This window comes from Stegostoma tigrinum, chromosome 1 (assembly GCF_030684315.1).
Source record: "Stegostoma tigrinum isolate sSteTig4 chromosome 1, sSteTig4.hap1, whole genome shotgun sequence".
Classification (NCBI taxonomy): Eukaryota; Metazoa; Chordata; class Chondrichthyes; order Orectolobiformes; family Stegostomatidae; genus Stegostoma; species Stegostoma tigrinum.
Window position 1 is genome coordinate 89,690,559 of NC_081354.1, and position 16,659 is coordinate 89,707,217.

Here is a 16,659-nt window from a genome sequence, read left to right on the forward strand (position 1 = left end):
GCGGAGGCGGAGGAATTGGGAATAGGGGATGGAATTTTTGCAGGAGGGTGGGTGGGAGGAGGTGTATTCTAGGTAGCTGTGGGAGTCGGTGGGCTTGAAATGGACATCAGTTCCAAGCTGGTTGCCTGAGATGGAGACTGAAAGATCCAGGAAGGTGAGGGATGTGCTGGAGATGCCCCAGGTGAACTGAAGGTTGGGGTGGAAGGTGTTGGTGAAGTGGATGAACTGTTCGAGCTCCTCTGGGGAGCAAGAGGCGGCGCCGATACAGTCATCAATGTACCGGAGGAAGAGGTGGGGTTTGGGGCCTGTGTAGGTGCGGAAGAGGGACTGTTCCACGTAACCTACAAAGAGGCAGGCATAGCTGGGGCCCATGCGGGTGCCCATGGCCACCCCCTTAGTCTGTAGGAAGTGGGAGGAGTCATTGACATTGCTAGTCACAGCCTGCTTACCTTTACAAACTGTGGAAATGATCACTATGGCTTACTGACTTACTCATCATGGACAATCGTAGAACTCGTACCCTTTTTTGAGTATCTTCTAGTGCTCTTCCTTCCTCTCTACAGTATGCCCTCTGCACACCAGCTGTGGTGTTTAAAGATTGTCCTGTATTCCCTCTATAGAAAGACTATGCGTGTGAGATATACAGGTATTTTTGTTCTGTACTGTTGCACCCGATTTCAAAAAGTGGTGTAATCAGGTATCACTCTGAAATTTGAGATATTTTCCCTTTATGCAATGCTCTGCCCCAGGAGTTGTCTTAGGATTTCTACATGAGTGAAATCATAGGTTGAGTCCCATCACCAGCATATCCTGTTACCCAGCAGGAATTTGGGACCTAAATTTTAGGGAAATTTAAAATGCTGTGAGGCGCTGCATTGGCGACAGTGTGGCGAGTGATGCCACATCTTCGAAGGATGAACTTCAGAGATTTTTCTCATCCTTTACTTTAAATACTTACAAAATGCAAGCGTTTTAAGTACAAAGAAATTGTAGAATTTTAATTAAGTAAACCCAATAGACACAAGAAGAAAGCAATGGGATTTGGTTGGATCGATATTATGAAACTTACTTACAAACTAAATAATTGGACTCTAGGGGTGTATTCCATTTAATGGAATATTTTGGTATTAAACTAATGGATCACTTGCAGTGCTGTTGGGGATAAGTTGGAGAAAATGATATCACAGAAAAGCAGAATTGAATGAATTGGAACTTACTGTGATATAATATGTGCCCTTTTTAAAAATGCAATAAAGAAGAATAGGAAAGGGAAAAGAAATGGGAGGGTGCTTGAAAAAAGGTTTGGATGATGCCAGGAAGAAGTAAATGTGAGTCGGGCAGCTAAGAGCTTATTTCAGATCAATAAAGATATGTTAAGGAATAAAGAAAGTTTTTCCAAGGAAATACCTGACGAAGTTTAAACGAAGCTGATAGCAAATAATACAGTGGAACAAAATCTAATTGGAGTTAAGTGAATGACAGTAAGGCAGATAAATAGATGAGCAACAATGAGTCAGGCAGAGGAGCATAAAATAAATATGCAAGCAGTAGAAGGCATTCTTGTGGCACAGTAGTAGTGAGCCTACCTTTCAACTAGGAGATAATAAAATGTGAGGCTGGATGAACACAGCAGGCCTAGCAGCATCTCAGGAGCACAAAAGCTGACGTTTCGGGCCTAGACCCTTCATCAGAGAGCTCAACTAGGAGGCCTGTTTCAAGACCAGTTGCTCCAGAGCTGTGTCGTAATCTGAAGTGGTTGATTACAAAATATATCTAAGAGCAGCAGAAGGTGACAAGGTAGCGTTATAGTATACTTAGCCATTGTGCACAAAGACCATAAGTATCTCTTTCCATCAGCGATTGACATTTGTTTAGATATTGCCTGAGAGACATCACTCTGCCAGAGTGGGATGACGAGGGAGGCCTTTATAAACTACCACAGCTGTTCAAGGGAATGAACCTGTGCCATTGGAGTCATTCTGCCATGCCTTCACACTCCGCTATCTAGGCACCTGACAGAAGCTGCAAGCTGAACCTCTGAATATAATTTCACCCCCATGTTGGCACTGAGTTAAACACATCCTGTTTTAAATCTTCTTCTGTGTCATTACCTTAGCATTTTAACAACAGTAATCACTTTGACTTTCCTGCCATATTCCTGTTGTAGTGCTATCCTAGTATTACACCCTGTAGTCAAACTTGTAATCAGAGATAATGGGAACTGCAGATGCTGGAGAATCCGAGATAACAAAAGTGTGGAGCTGGATGAACACAGCAGGCCAAGCAGCATCTCAGGAGCACAAAAGCTGATGTTTCAGGCCTAGAACCTTCATCAGAAAAGGGGGATGGGGAGCGGGTTCTGAAATAAATAGGGAGAGAGGGGGAGGCGGACCGAAGATGGAGAGAGGAGAAGATAGGTGGGGAGGGAGGGAGGGAATAGGTCAGCTCGGGGAGGACGGACAGGTCAAGGGGGCGGGATGAAGTTAGTAGGAAGGAAATGGAGGTGTGGCTTGAGGTGGGAGGAGGCGATAGCGAGAGGAAGAACAGGTTATGGAGGCGGGGACGAGCTGGGCTGGTTTTGGGATGCAGTGGGGGTGGGGGGGGGTAGATTTTGATGTTTGTGAAATCCAGATTAATACCATTGGGCTGCAGGGTTCCCAAGTGGAATATGAGTTGCTGTTCCTGTAATCTTCAGGTGGCGTCATTATGGCACTGCAGGTGGCCCATGATGGACATGTCATGTAAGGAATGGGAGAGGGAGTTGAATGGTTTGCGACTGGGAGGTGCAGTTGTTTATTGCGAACTGAGCGTAGGTGTTCTGCAAAGCGGCCCCTCCCCGGACTGACCTTTCCTCCCCCCCCCCCCCCCCCCCCCCGTACTCTCCTCTTCACCGATCTTCTCGTCCATCCTTCTTCGGTCCGCCTCCCCCTCTCTGCCTATTTATTTCAGAGCCCTCTCCCCACCCCGCCTTTTCTGATGAAGGGTCTAGGCCCAAAACGTCAGCTTTTGTGCTCCTGAGATGCTGGCCTGATGTGTCTATCCAGCTCCACACCTTGTTGTCTCTGTAGTCAAACTACTGTCCTTTACAAGAAATGTGAGTCTGCTGGGAACTAACTTTACCTAGGATAGAAGTAAGCACAAGATGGTGATTTGAAACTTGGAACCCTATTTGTCAAGAATGTTATGACACTTTTCTAAATGACCAACTTAATTTTTACATTAACAATTTTTAGGTTTCCAATCTTAAACTCAGTATAATGTACAGAAGTTGCTTGTAAATGAAAAATGTTAAGTGACATGGGTGATTCGTTTGGTAGCAGGTAGCTTCTCTACAACATGTGCTGAATTAAAATTGGATGGTATGTTGGAAATTAGTTTGATGTTTCAATCAGGTTTTGGTGGTCTTGTGTTCTGCATAAAACTGACCCTTTGAAATGAATTAGCAATCTTGGAGTCCTCTGGAAGGCTGGTTTGCAAAGTGGAGAAAGGCTTCATGCTATTTCTTCTGTTCTGAGTGTTGTGCTGAAGGCAATTTTGATTGTATGTTAATTGCTGACTTTTCTGTCATTTAAGTGGACCTTCATTTGGAAGAGTTCTGAGGGAGGTGGCTGAGGAAATAGCGCAGGCTTTGGTCGTCATCTTTCACACATCACTGGAGTCTGGGCAAGTCCCAGATGATTGGAAAAGTGCTGTTGTAACCCCCTTGTTTAAAAAAGGATCAAGGCAAAAGGTGCAAAATTATAGGCCGATTAGCCTAACCTCGGTTGTTGGTAAAATTATAGAATCCATTGTCAAGGATGAGATTTCTAAATTCCTGGAAGTGCAGGGTCAGATTAGAACAAGTCAGCATGGATTTAGTAAAGGGAGGTCGTGCCTGACAAACCTATTAGAATTCTTTGAAAAGTAACAGGTATGTTAGACCAGGGAAACCCAGTGGATGTTATCTATCTAGACTTCCAAAAGGCCTTTGACACGGTGCCTCACGGGAGGCTGCTGAGAAAGGTGAGGGCCCATGGTGTTTGAGGTGAGCTACTGGCTTGGATTGAGGATTGGCTGTCTGACAAGGCAGAGAGTTGGGATAAAAGGCTCTTTTTCGGAATGGCAACCGGTGACAAGTGGTATCCTGCACAGTTCAGTGTTGGGACCGCAGCTGTTCACTTTTATTTATTAATGACCTGGATGAAGGGACTGGGGGCATTCTGGCGAAGTTTGCCGATGATACAAAGATAGGTGGACAGGCAGGTAGTACTGAGGAGTTGGGGAGGCTGCAGGAAGATGTAGACAGTTTAGGAGAGTGGTCCAGGAAATGGCTGATGAAATTCAATGTGAGCAAATGCACCGTTTTGCACTTTGTGAAAAAGAATACAGGCATGGACTATTTTCTAAATGGTGAGAAAATTTGTAAAGCAGAAGTACAAAGGGATCTGGGGGTGTTGGTCCAGGATTCTCTAAAGGTTAACTTGAAGGTAGAGTCCGTGATTAAGAAAGCGAATGTTATGTTGTCGTTTATCTCAAGAGGGTTAGAATATAAAAGCAGTGATGTGCTTCTGAGGCTTTATAAAGCTCTAGTTGGGCCCCATTTAGAATACCGTGCCCAATTTTGGGCCCCCCACCTCAGGAAGGACATACTAGTCCTGGAGCGTGTCCAGCGGAGACTCACACGGATGATCCCTGGAATGGTAGGTTTAACGTATGATGAACGGCTAAGGATCCTGGGATTGTACTCATTAGAGTTTAGAAGGTTGAGGGGAGATGTAATAGAAACTTACAAGATAATGTATGGCTTAGAAGGGGTGGACGCTGGAAAGTTGTTTCCGTTAGGCAGGGAGACTAGGACCATGGGCACAGCCTTAGAATTAGAGGGGGTAAATTTAAAACGGAAATGAGGACACATTTCTTCAGCCAGAGAGTGGTGGGCTTGTGGAATTCATTGCCACGGAGTGCAGTGGAGGCCAGGACATTAGATGCCTTCAAGGCAGAGATTGATAAATTCTTGACTTCAGAAGGAATCAAGGGCTATGGGGAGAGTGCAGGGAAGTGGAGTTGAAATGCCCATTGGCCATGATTTAAATGGCAGAGTGGACTCGATGGGCCAAATGGCCTTACTTCCACTCCTATGTCTTATGGTCTTAAATCCTCTGCTCTTGAGATTACAACTGATTTTATTGATGTGCTACTTGTTTAATTTTGATACTGTCACAACATGGTTTACATTGTGCCCATTGAAGTTTATGCTCTAAAAATATAACCAAGTCCCAGACACTGGATTAGTATTTATTTTTGTGCCCTTGAGGGGATCTGCATACTTTCTTGTTCATATCGTTTTGGCAGTTCTAACAGTAAGATTATTTTCTCCACTTCAATCTGGTGCAGAAAGCACCAGTTGTAAGATAATGGTATTGAGACATGTATTTACCAGATTATAAGTGTTTTTCACACAAAACAAACATTGGTTCTAGAATTAGACAGTTTTTAATTTTGGTGAAATGTATCATCCCTTTGATTTTTAAACCTTTTTTTGATTGTTTAATATGCAAGATATCTGATTCCTGTCAGTATCTAGTTGCCGTAGCTGTTTATTTGCTTTATTTAACTTGACCTTTGTTTAAACCCAGTTTGTATTCATCAGTTTCCATTCATGTTTTTACTGGCGGTTGTCTGTTATAATTTACAATACTGATTTGCAGTTCTTTAGCTTTGACAACAAGGGGGCCTGACGCAGAATGTGTGCTTGAAAAGTAATACTACAAAGTTTATAAGTTCTTCAATGTCATGGCAACTCAGATATAGCTGCTATATTTGCAGATTGCATGCACCTCCTGTGTTTATTGAGCTGTGCAAACTCTACTGATAGTCACAATTTCCTGTTCTGTGAAATAAAATTGCTTGAAGGCTGCAACTTTCAGCCAGCCATGTAGTTGTGCTACCAGATTAGGTGAGTCTATCTGATCAGCGCAAAACAAAATCTCAAGCAATCTGATAGGATCCTATCATACTTGCCTCTGCTATGTAAATTGTTTGTTTTCTTCAATTGGTCTTTTTATGTCACGTATAGATGATGTAACAATGCATGTAAATCCCTTGTTTGAGACCTGTTCCAGTCCAAATTGTCTTTCAACATGCCAGGTGGCACACGGCATCGACAATAAAGGCATGAGCGCTCTTTTGGGTCAGTGCTAGGGTCCCTATCTCTGGGTCCGAGATGTGCATTGACATACCTGAACAGGTTGTTTTACAGTTGAGGGCTTTGTCAACTACAGCGGAGGGCAATTCCCTGCTCAGTGGTTAGCACTGCGGCTTCACAGCACCAGGGACCCAGGTTCGATTCCAACCTTTGCTGACTGTCTGTGTGGAGTTTGCACATTCTCCTCGTGTCTGCGTGGGTTTCCTCTAGGTGCTCTGGTTTGGTCCTGTAGTCCAAAGATGTGCAGGGTAGGTGGATTGACCGTGCTAAATTGCCCAAAGTATTCAGGGATGTGTAGATTACGTGGGTTGTAGGGGGATGGCTCTGGGTGGGATGCTCTGAGAGTCGGTGTGGACTTGTTCGGCCAAAGGGCCTGTTTCCACACTGTAGGGATTCCCATTAAAAAAAAGGCATCGTGGAAGCATTGGTGTGGAGAGTGGAACGTGGCAGATGTGGTGGCAGAACGTGAGATTGATGTGCCCGTGACACCGTGGTCCACTCTCCAATCGCCCTGCCATTCCCTTCACTCTCCAGCACAGGAGAGACACACCACCTGCCTTTTTACTTTCTTGTCCACCATCGAGGACTCCAGGTGCTGTTTCCAGATGAAGTACTCAGCTATTTATTTGTACTTTTTCCCTCCATTTTGGATACTGAAATGGGATGACCTCATTAGGGAAGACATCCATTCACTTTGCAAACTTGAGTCCCAGGTTGTGGTTGCTGACATACAAAGGTGTAGAGCTAGATGAACACAGCAGGCCAAGCAGCACCAGAGGAGCAGGAAGACTGACATTTCGGGCCTAGGCCCTTCTTCAGAAATTTCTGGAGGAGTGTCGAGGCCCGAAATGTCAGTCTTCCTGCTCCTCTGGTGCTGCTGTACACCTTGGTATCTCAGATCCTCCAGCTTCTGCAGTTCCTACTATCTTTTTTGATTAGATTCCCTACAGTGTGGAAACAGGCCCTTCGGCCCAACAAGTCCACACTGCCCCTTGAAGCATCCCATCCAGACCCATCCCCCTATAACCCACACACCCCTGAACACTACAGGCAATTTAGCATGGCCGATCCACCTAGCCTGCACATCTTTGGACTGTGGGAGGAAACTGGAGCACCCAGAGGAAACCCACGCAGACACGTGGAGAATGTGCAAACTCCACACAGACAGTCACCCGAGGCTGGAATCGAACTCGGGTCCCTGGCACTGTGAGGCTACAGTGCTGACCACTGAGCGACCGTGCCGCCCTAATCTCTGCGATTGCTGACAGTTTGACTTTCCATTCTACTCTATCTCTGGCATCAGAGCCCTAAGCTAACTACAGTATTTCAGTGAATCTCATGTAAGCTCAGAACTTCATTTCTCAAGTAAATATTTCCCAGCCTTCTTGACTCAACATTGGGTTCAGTCAATAAATTCAGGTCGTGACATACCCTCATTTCTAAAAAAAGGAGCAGTTACTGGTAATGATTCTGTTGTTGCCATATTGGCCAATTCATTAATTGAAAATGCAGGTATTTCAGTGTGATAGATGACAGATGAAAAGTAACATGGCTGTTTGGCAGAAAAATAGGTTCAGTTCTGCATGAAAACACTCGTGGATGTAAAATAAAAAGGCATTGATGACACATTCGTCCGTTGGAGATTAAGATCTATTTTCCACATTGGCCCTCCCAAGACTGTATGATGTCATCAGATTGAGTTTAATGCAGTCACCAATATTAACCCTTTCAGAACCAGTACCCCATCAACATTGTATCTGATTGGCATTGCTACTCTTGTGCCACATTTAGGGAAGTTTTGTATGGAAGGGTAAAATAAGCTTAATTTCGCATTGCATGACAAAGTAATAGTCTTCTCTGACTTTTTCAGTAATGCCCCTGTTGGAAGGCTGACCTCAGTAATTAGTGGTAATGTAGCTGCAAAATAGTTTATATGGTGTGATTGGGAATTTCCTGGCACCCGAAAGTACAGCTTTTGTTTGCACTGTCTGCAATCATTTAATGTTGGGAACCATTACATTTTTTGTTTGATTTTTGTGCAGTGGTGCTATTGCTAGTGGGATTTAACGTGATGAGGAAATGCCAAACACAGTCATTCTAAGCAAATACCTGGGTGAGAGTGGAGCCCAGCTGTACATGACATGAAAATACTTGGCCTGATTCTTTCCTTCTAATTGGGGACAGTGGGGCGGGGAGCCACCTTTAGATATCAGCATCCTGGTGTTCTTGGCCCGCCTGTGATACAAATGATTCCGTCAGTCCACAGAACCAAACGCATTGTCAACATTTCAGCATGAATGTTTTATTTGAGGGATAGATAGGTTTAGATTAATTTTTTTTAAAAACAACTTTCAAACTTAACTCTGTGAAAAAGGTTTGATTGCATATTATTTGCACATTTGCATTTGGTTAATGCCCTTGAGCTGAGAAATAAACAGGAAGTTGCCAAGAGAAGATTAAACGAAAAGCTTTGTATTTTCTGTATGTTTGAGTTATGTTGAGGTAAGAGTGGGACTGCCACTGACATCAAAGTGACATTTGACTTGAGTGTGGCTTCAGGGAGCCCTATCAAAACCAGAGTAAATTGAAGCTGGGGGCGGGTGTTGTCTGCCTTGCGGGGTGTACAATGTAGGTTTCTCAAGAATGATACCTGGAGTTCAGGGGTTAAGTTGGGGGAGAGATTATACAAATTACGCCTGTTTTCTTTAGAATTTAAAAGGTTAAGGGGTGATCTGATCAAAGTCTTCAAGAGATTAACAGGAAATGACAATGTGGATTAACACCAACTATTTCCAGTGGCTGGGGATTCCAAAACTAAGAGGCATTGTCTGAGAATTAGGGCCAGACCATTCAGGAGAGATGTTCGGAAGCACCTCTACACACACAGTGGGATAGATATTTGGAATGCTTTTCCACAAATGGCAGTGGACGCAGGATGAGTGCTAATTTTATATCTGAGATAGATGCATTTTTGTTGAGCAAAGGTATTAAGGGAAATAGGCCAAAGGCAGGTTTGTGAGGTCAGACCATAGATCGTCCATGATCTCATTTAGTGCTGTAACAGGCTCGATCGGCTGAATGGCCACCTCCTGTTCCTATCTCCTACCCATTTGCAAAGTAACGTGATTGTTGGGAGTCAGTCAGCTTGACTCCAAATGCAGCTCTGCAGCAGTTCCTCAAATTAGATATTATTGTAATCGAGCTGATGAGAGATGTTATTTACACTCCTCTGGAGCCAGTAGGACTTGAACCCAGACCTCCTTATTTAGAGATGGAGACACTACCACAGTGCCACAAGAGCCCTCAGTTTGTCTGGGTATTGTTGTACATTTGACAGTTATCAGCTGTTTCATCGAAGACCTTCTCTCTGTCAGCAGGTCAGAAGTGCGAATGTGTGTGTTAGTGACTGCACAGTGTTCAGCACCATTGTGACTCCTCGAATGTTGAAGCAAGCCACATCATCCAAATACAGCAGAAACTCAGCAAGTCTGGCAGCATTTTTGGAGGGAAACAGTATGCAGGTGAAGAGAGAAACGGCACACATTAATTAACCACAACCATTTTGCATCCATTTAATGCGAAAGAATTTTTCTTTTACTCATTCAGGGGAGGGGTGGGCATCACCTGACGAGGCCAGTGTTTATTGCCCACCCCTAATTGCCCAGAGGGCAGTTAAGAGTCAACCACATTGCTGTGGGTCTGGAGTCACATGTAGGCCAGACCAGGTAAGGATGGCAGATTATAAAAACAAGATTACAATGTTGTTAATGTAATTAAGAGTAAATAATACATTGGCTTACACAAGTGGCAGAAAACGACCCTCTTTGGCAAGAGAAAAACCAAGCATTTTTTGCTGGATAGTCAGTGACACCACCGCCAATGAGCTCTCAGTTATCAGTGTCCTGGGGATTATCACTGACTAGAAACAGAACTGGCCAAGCCATGTGATTTCTGCAGTGAGAATTCACCTCCTGCTTGAAGCCTGTCTACCATCTACAAGGCACAATTCGGGACCATGATGCAATTCTCCCCACTTGCTTTGATGGATGCAGCTCCAACAACACTCAAGAAGCTTGACACCTTCCAGGACAAAGCAACCTGCTTGAATGGTACCACATCCACAAACACTCACCACCATGCTCAGTAGCAGCAGTGTGTGCGATCTGCAAGATGCACTGCAGAACTTTGCTAAAGATCTTGACACAGCACCTTCCACGCCCAGAACCACTTGCATTTGGAAGGACAAGGGCAGCAGGTACCCATCACCTGCAAGTTCCCTTCCAAGTCACTCACCATCCTGACTTGGAAATATGTCGCTGTTCCTTCACTGTCACTGGGTTGAAATCCAAGAATTCCGTCCCTCGTGGCATTGTGGATCAACCCACAGCAGGTGGACTGCAGTGGTTCAAGGAGACAGTTCATCACCACCTACTTAAAGGCAGCTAGGGACGGGCAACAAATGCTGGCCAGCCAGTGACGTCCACATCCCACAAGTGAATCGCAAAAATGATTGAAGATCTTCTGAATGTTCTCTTGGGAGAAGCTTGAGAGGAGGTTCACTGGAGGTATTCAAAATAATGTTTGGTCTGGACAGAGTAGACAGGTAAATATCAGCCCCATTGATGGAGTAATTGAGTAACCAAAGGATACCAATTTCAAAGTGATTCATTGTTTTGTCAAAGGCTGCATGAGTTTAAAAATTCTTTATTTAGTCGGGGAGAAGATCTGGAATGTACAGTCTGTGGGTTTGGTGAACTCAGCTTCAGTTGAATCATTCAAGAGGGAATTGGATTGTTATCTAAAAAGCAAGAATGTGCAGAGTTATTGTGAAAAGATGGGGGAATGGCACTGACTGAATTGGACCTTTTAGAAAACTAGCATTTACACAATGAGCCGAATGGTTATCTTCCATTCTGCAACAATTCTGTGATTAGCCTGTTTAGTGGAGGAAGGATAGCAAAGAAAAACATGATATTTTGAAATGACCAGCAGTTGATGAATAGAGCACCAAGCACTTCCATTTCAAATGAACGATGTAGGACTGCCCATGTCCCACATTCGATAGCATTAGCTACGGGAGATTGTTAAAGTTGAAAAGAAATTGTGATTTCTCGCTCTCTCCCTCTCTCTCGCGCTCTCTCCCTCCCTCTCTCTCGCGCTCTCTCCCTCCCTCTCTCTCGCGCTCTCTCCCTCCCTCTCTCTCGCGCTCTCTCCCTCCCTCTCTCTCGCGCTCTCTCCCTCCCTCTCTCTCGCGCTCTCTCCCTCCCTCTCTCTCGCGCTCGTTGTCTCCCTCTCTCTCGCGCTCGTTGTCTCCCTCTCTCTCGCGCTCGTTGTCTCCCTCTCTCTCGCGCTCGTTGTCTCCCTCTCTCTCGCGCTCGTTGTCTCCCTCCCTCTCGCGCTCGTTGTCTCCCTCCCTCTCGCGCTCGTTGTCTCCCTCCCTCTCGCGCTCGTTGTCTCCCTCCCTCTCGCGCTCGTTGTCTCCCTCCCTCTCGCGCTCGCTCGCTCCCTCCCTCTCGCGCTCGCTCGCTCCCTCCCTCTCGCGCTCGCTCGCTCCCTCCCTCTCGCGCACTCTCCCTCCCTCCCTCTCGCGCACTCTCCCTCCCTCCCTCTCGCGCTCCCTCCCTCTCGCGCTCCCTCCCTCTCGCGCTCCCTCCCTCTCGCGCTCCCTCCCTCTCGCGCTCCCTCCCTCTCGCGCTCTCTCCCTCTCGCGCTCTCTCCCTCTCGCGCTCTCTCCCTCTCGCGCCCTCTCGCGCCCTCTCCCTCGTTCTCTCCCTCGTTCTCTCCCTCGTTCTCTCCCTCGTTCTCTCCCTCGCTCTCCCTCTCGCTCCTTCTCCCTCGCCCTCTCGCTCCCTCTCCCTCTCCCTCGCCCTCTCCCTCGCCCTCTCCCTCCCTCTCCCTCGCCCTCTCGCTCCCTCTCCCTCTCCCTCTCCCTCTCCCTCTCCCTCGCCCTCGCCCTCGCCCTCGCCCTCGCCCTCGCCCTCTCCCTCTCCCTCGCCCTCGCCCTCTCCCTCGCCCTCTCCCTCGCCCTCTCCCTCGCCCTCTCCCTCGCCCTCTCCCTCGCCCTCGCCCTCTCCCTCGCCCTCGCCCTCTCCCTCGCCCTCTCCCTCGCCCTCGCCCTCGCCCTCGCCCTCGCCCTCGCCCTCGCCCTCTCCCTCGCCCTCGCCCTCTCCCTCTCCCTCTCCCTCTCCCTCTCCCTCGCCCTCTCCCTCTCCCTCTCCCTCTCCCTCTCCCTCGCCCTCGCCCTCGCCCTCGCCCTCGCCCTCGCCCTCGCCCTCGCCCTCTCCCTCTCCCTCTCCCACTCCCTCGCCCTCTCCCTCGCCCTCTCCCTCGCCCTCTCCCTCTCCCTCGCCCTCGCCCTCGCCCTCGCCCTCGCCCTCGCCCTCGCCCTCTCCCTCTCCCTCTCCCTCTCTCCCCTCGCCCTCTCCCTCTCCCTCGCCCTCTCCCTCGCCCTCGCCCTCTCCCTCGCCCTCTCCCTCGCCCTCTCCCTCGCCCTCTCCCTCGCCCTCTCCCTCGCCCTCTCCCTCTCCCTCTCCCTCGCCCTCGCCCTCGCCCTCGCCCTCGCCCTCGCCCTCGCCCTCGCCCTCGCCCTCGCCCTCGCCCTCGCCCTCGCCCTCGCCCTCGCCCTCGCCCTCGCCCTCCCTCTTCCTCTTCCTCTTCCTCGCGCTCGCGCTCGCGCCTCCCCGCTCCCGCTCCCGCTCCCTCGCGCTCCCTCTCCCTCGCGCTCCCTCTCCCGCGCGCTCCCTCTCCCGCGCGCTCCCTCTCCCGCGCGCTCCCCTCTCCCTCGGGCTCTCGCGCTCCCTCTCCCTCGGGCTCTCGCGCTCCCTCTCCCTCGGGCTCTCGCGCTCCCTCTCCCTCGGGCTCTCGCGCTCCCTCTCCCTCGGGCTCTCGCGCTCCCTCTACCTCGGGCTCTCGCGCTCCCGCTCCCTCGCGCTCTCGCGCTCACCGCTCCCTCGCGCTCCCGCTCCCTCGCGCTCCCGCTCCCTCGCGCTCCCGCTCCCTCGCGCTCCCGCTCCCTCGCGCTCTCGCGCTCTCCGCTCCCTCGCGCTCTCGCGCTCCCTCTCCCTCGCGCTCTCGCGCTCCCTCTCCCTCGGGCTCTCGCGCTCCCTCTCCCTCGGGCTCTCGCGCTCCCTCTCCCTCGGGCTCTCGCGCTCCCTCTCCCTCGGGCTCTCGCGCTCCCTCTACCTCGGGCTCTCGCGCTCCCGCTCCCTCGCGCTCTCGCGCTCCACCGCTCCCTCGCGCTCTCGCGCTCCCGCTCCCTCGCGCTCTCGCGCTCCCCGCTCCCTCGCGCTCTCGCGCTCCCTCTCCCTCGCGCTCTCGCGCTCCCGCTCCCTCGCGCTCTCGCTCCCTCTCCCTCGGGCTCTCGCGCTCCCTCTCCCTCGGGCTCTCGCGCTCCCTCTCCCTCGGGCTCTCGCGCTCCCTCTCCCTCGGTCCCTCGCGCCCTCGCGCCCTCGCTCCCTCGCTCCCTCGCGCCCTTCGCTCGCTCGCTCCTCGCGCCCTCGCGCCCCCTCCGCCGCCCTCGCTCCCTTCGCTCCCGTCCTCCCTCGCTCCCGTCGCTCCCTCGCGCCCTCGCGCCCTCGCGCCCTCGCGCCCTCGCTCCCTCGCTCCCTCGCTCCCCTCGCTCCTCCTCGCTCCCTCGCTCCCTCGCGCCCTTCGCTCCCTCGCGCCCTTCGCGCCCTCGCGCCCTCGCGCCCTCGCTCCCATCGCGCCCCTCGCGCCCCGCCTCGCGCCCTCGCGCCCTCGCTCCCTCGCTCCCATCGCTCCCTCGCGGCCCTCGCGCTCCTCCCCTCCCTCGCCCTCTCCGCTCCCTCTCCCTCGTGCTTGCTCTCCCTCTCCCTCTCCCTCTCCCTCTCCCTCTCCCTCTCCCTCTCGCTCCCCCGCTCCCTCTCCCTCTCCCTCTCCCTCTCCCTCTCCCTCTCCCTCTCCCCCCTCCCTCTCCTTCTCGGTCCTGCTCCCTCTCCTTCTCGGTCCTGCTCCCTCTCCCTCGGGCTCTCGCAGCTCCCTCTCCCTCGGGCTCTCGCGCTCCCCTCTCCCTCGGGCTCTCGCGCTCCCTCTCCCTCGCGCTCTCGCGCTCCCTCTGCGCTCTCGCGCCTCCCGCTCCCTCGCGCTCTCGCGCTCCCGCTCCCTCGCGCTCTCGCGCATCCCTCTCCTCGCGCTCTCGCGCTCCCTCTCCCTCGCGCTCTCGCGCCCCTCTCCCTCGCGCCCTCCTCGCGCCCCCCTCTCCCTCGCGCTCTCGCGCCCCCTCTCCCTCGCGCTCTCGCGCCCCCTCTCCCTCGCGCTCTCGCGCCCCCTCTCCCTCGCGCTCTCGCGCTCCCTCTCCCTCGCGCTCTTCGCGCTCCCTCTCCCTCGCGCTCTCGCGCTCCCCGCTCCCTCGCGCTCCCTCTCCCTCGCGCTCTCGCCGCTCCCCGCTCCCTCGCGCTCCTCGCTCTCTCTCCCTCGCGCTCTCGCTCTCTCTCCTCGGGCTCTCGCTCTCTCTCCCTCGGGCTCTCGCTCTCTCTCCCTCGGTCCCTCGCGCCCTTGCGCCTGTCCGCTCCCTCGCTCCCTCGCTCCCTCGCTCCCTCGCTCCCTCGCTCCCTCGCTCCCTCGCGCCCTCGCTCCCTCGCGCCCCTCGCGCCCTCGCGGCCTCGCGCTCTCCCTCCCTCGCCCTCTCGCTCCCTCTCCTCGTGCTTGCTCTCCCTCTCTCCCTCTCCCTCTCCCTCTCCCTCTCCCTCTTCCCCTCTCCCTCTCCCTCTCCCTCCCGCTCCCTCTCCCTCTCCCTCTCCCTCTCGGTCCTGCTCCCTCTCCTTCTCGGTCCTGCTCCCTCTCCCTCGCGGTCCTGCTCCCTCTCCCTCGTGCTTGCGCTCCCTCTCCCTCTGCTTGCGCTCCCTCTCCCTCTCCCTCGCGTTCCCTCTCCCTCTCACTCGCGCTCTCCCTCCCTCGCCCTCTCGCTCCCTCTCCCTCGTGCTTGCTCTCCCTCTCCCTCTCCCTCTCCCTCTCCCTCTCCCTCTCCCTCTCCCTCTCCCTCTCCCCCTCCCCCTCCCTCTCCTTCTCGGTCCTGCTCCCTCTCCTTCTCGGTCCTGCTCCCTCTCCTTCTCGGTCCTGCTCCCTCTCCCTCGCGGTCCTGCTCCCTCTCCCTCGTGCTTGCGCTCCCTCTCCCTCTCCCTCGCGTTCCCTCTCCATCTCCCTCTCCCTCGCGCTCCCTCTCCCTCGCCCTCGCGCTCCCTCGCCCTCGCGCTCCCTCGCCCTCGCGCTCCCCTCTCCCCTCGCCCTCGCGCTCCCTCTCCCTCGCGCTCCCTCTCCCTCGCCCTCGCGCTCCCCTCCTCCCTCGCCCTAGCGCTCCCTCTCCCTCGCGCTCCCGCTCCCTCTCCCTCGCGCACCCCGCACCCTCTCCCTCCGCAGACCGCTCCCTCTCCCTCGCGCTCACCGCTCCCTCTCCCTCGCGCTCCCGCTCCCTCTCCCTCGCGCTCCCGCTCCCCTCTCCCTTGCGCTCCCCCGCTCCCTCTCCCTCGCGCACCTTCCCCGGCTCCCTCTCCCTCGCGCACCCGCTCCCTCTCCCTCGCGCTCCCGCTCCCTCTCCCTCGCGCTCCCGCTCCCTCTCCCTCTCCCTCGCGCTCCCTCTCCCTCTCCCTCGCGCTCCCTCTTCCCTCGGCGCTCCCTCTCCCTCGCGCTCCCTCTCCCTCGCGCTCCCTCTCCCTCGCGCTCCCTCTCCCTCGCGCTCCCTCTCCCTCGCGCTCCCTCTCCCTCGCGCTCCATCTCCCTCGCGCTCCCTCTCCCTCGCGCTACCCCTCTCCCTCGCGCTCCCTCTCCCTCGCGCTCCCGCTCCCTCTCGCTCGCAGGCTCCCTCTCGCTCGCGCTCCCTCTCCCTCACGCCCCGCCCACGGCGCCCCACGGCCCTCGCCCTCGCCCTGCCGCCCTCGCCCTCGCCCTCGCCCTCGCCCTCCGCCTCGCCCTCGCCCTCCCTCGCCCTCGCCCTCGCCCTCGCCCTCCCTCGCCCCGCTCCCTCCGCTCCGCTCCCCACGCGCTCCCTCGCGCTCCCGCTCCCTCGCAGCCCTCGCTCCCTCGCCCACGCTCCCTCGCGCCCCTCGCTCCCTCGCTCCCTCGCGCCCTCGCGCCCTCGCGCCCTCGCCCTCGCGCCCTCGCGCGCCCGCGCCCCCTCCCGCTCGCTCCCTTCGCGGCCCTCGCGCCCCTCGCTCCCTCGCTCCCTCGCTCACCCTCGCTCCCTCGCGCCCTCGCGCCCTCGCTCCCTCGCTCCCTCGCGGCCTCGCGCTCTCCCTCCCTCGCCCTCTCGCTCCCTCTCCCCTCTCCCTCTCCTCTCCTCTCCCTCTCCTCCCTCTCCCCTCTCCCTCCGCTCCCTCTCCCCTCTCCCTCTCCCTCTCCTCCCTCCCTCTCCTTCTCGGACCTGCTCCCTCTCCTTCTCGGTCCTGCTCCCTCTCCCTCGGGCTCTCGCGCTCCCTCTCCCTCGGGCTCTCGCGCTCCCTCTCCCTCGGGCTCTCGCGCTC

General features: G+C 53.9%; 1 protein-coding gene across 3 annotated transcripts in view; it reads left to right on the plus strand.

Annotated features, from left to right (window-relative positions):
* The window catches only part of stim2b (stromal interaction molecule 2b), a 163,535-nt gene that overhangs the window by 61,060 nt on the left and 85,816 nt on the right, over positions 1-16,659 (plus strand). Inside the window, exon 1 of one of the 3 annotated variants that reach the window (XM_048532398.1) lies at positions 9,579-9,705. The exons of the other annotated variants lie outside the window; for them this stretch is intronic. Coding sequence (XP_048388355.1) covers positions 9,625-9,705 — 81 coding nt within the window. The 5' untranslated portion in view covers positions 9,579-9,624. Of the gene's footprint in view, positions 1-9,578; positions 9,706-16,659 lie in introns of those variants that run through there. 3 annotated transcript variants of the gene reach the window in all.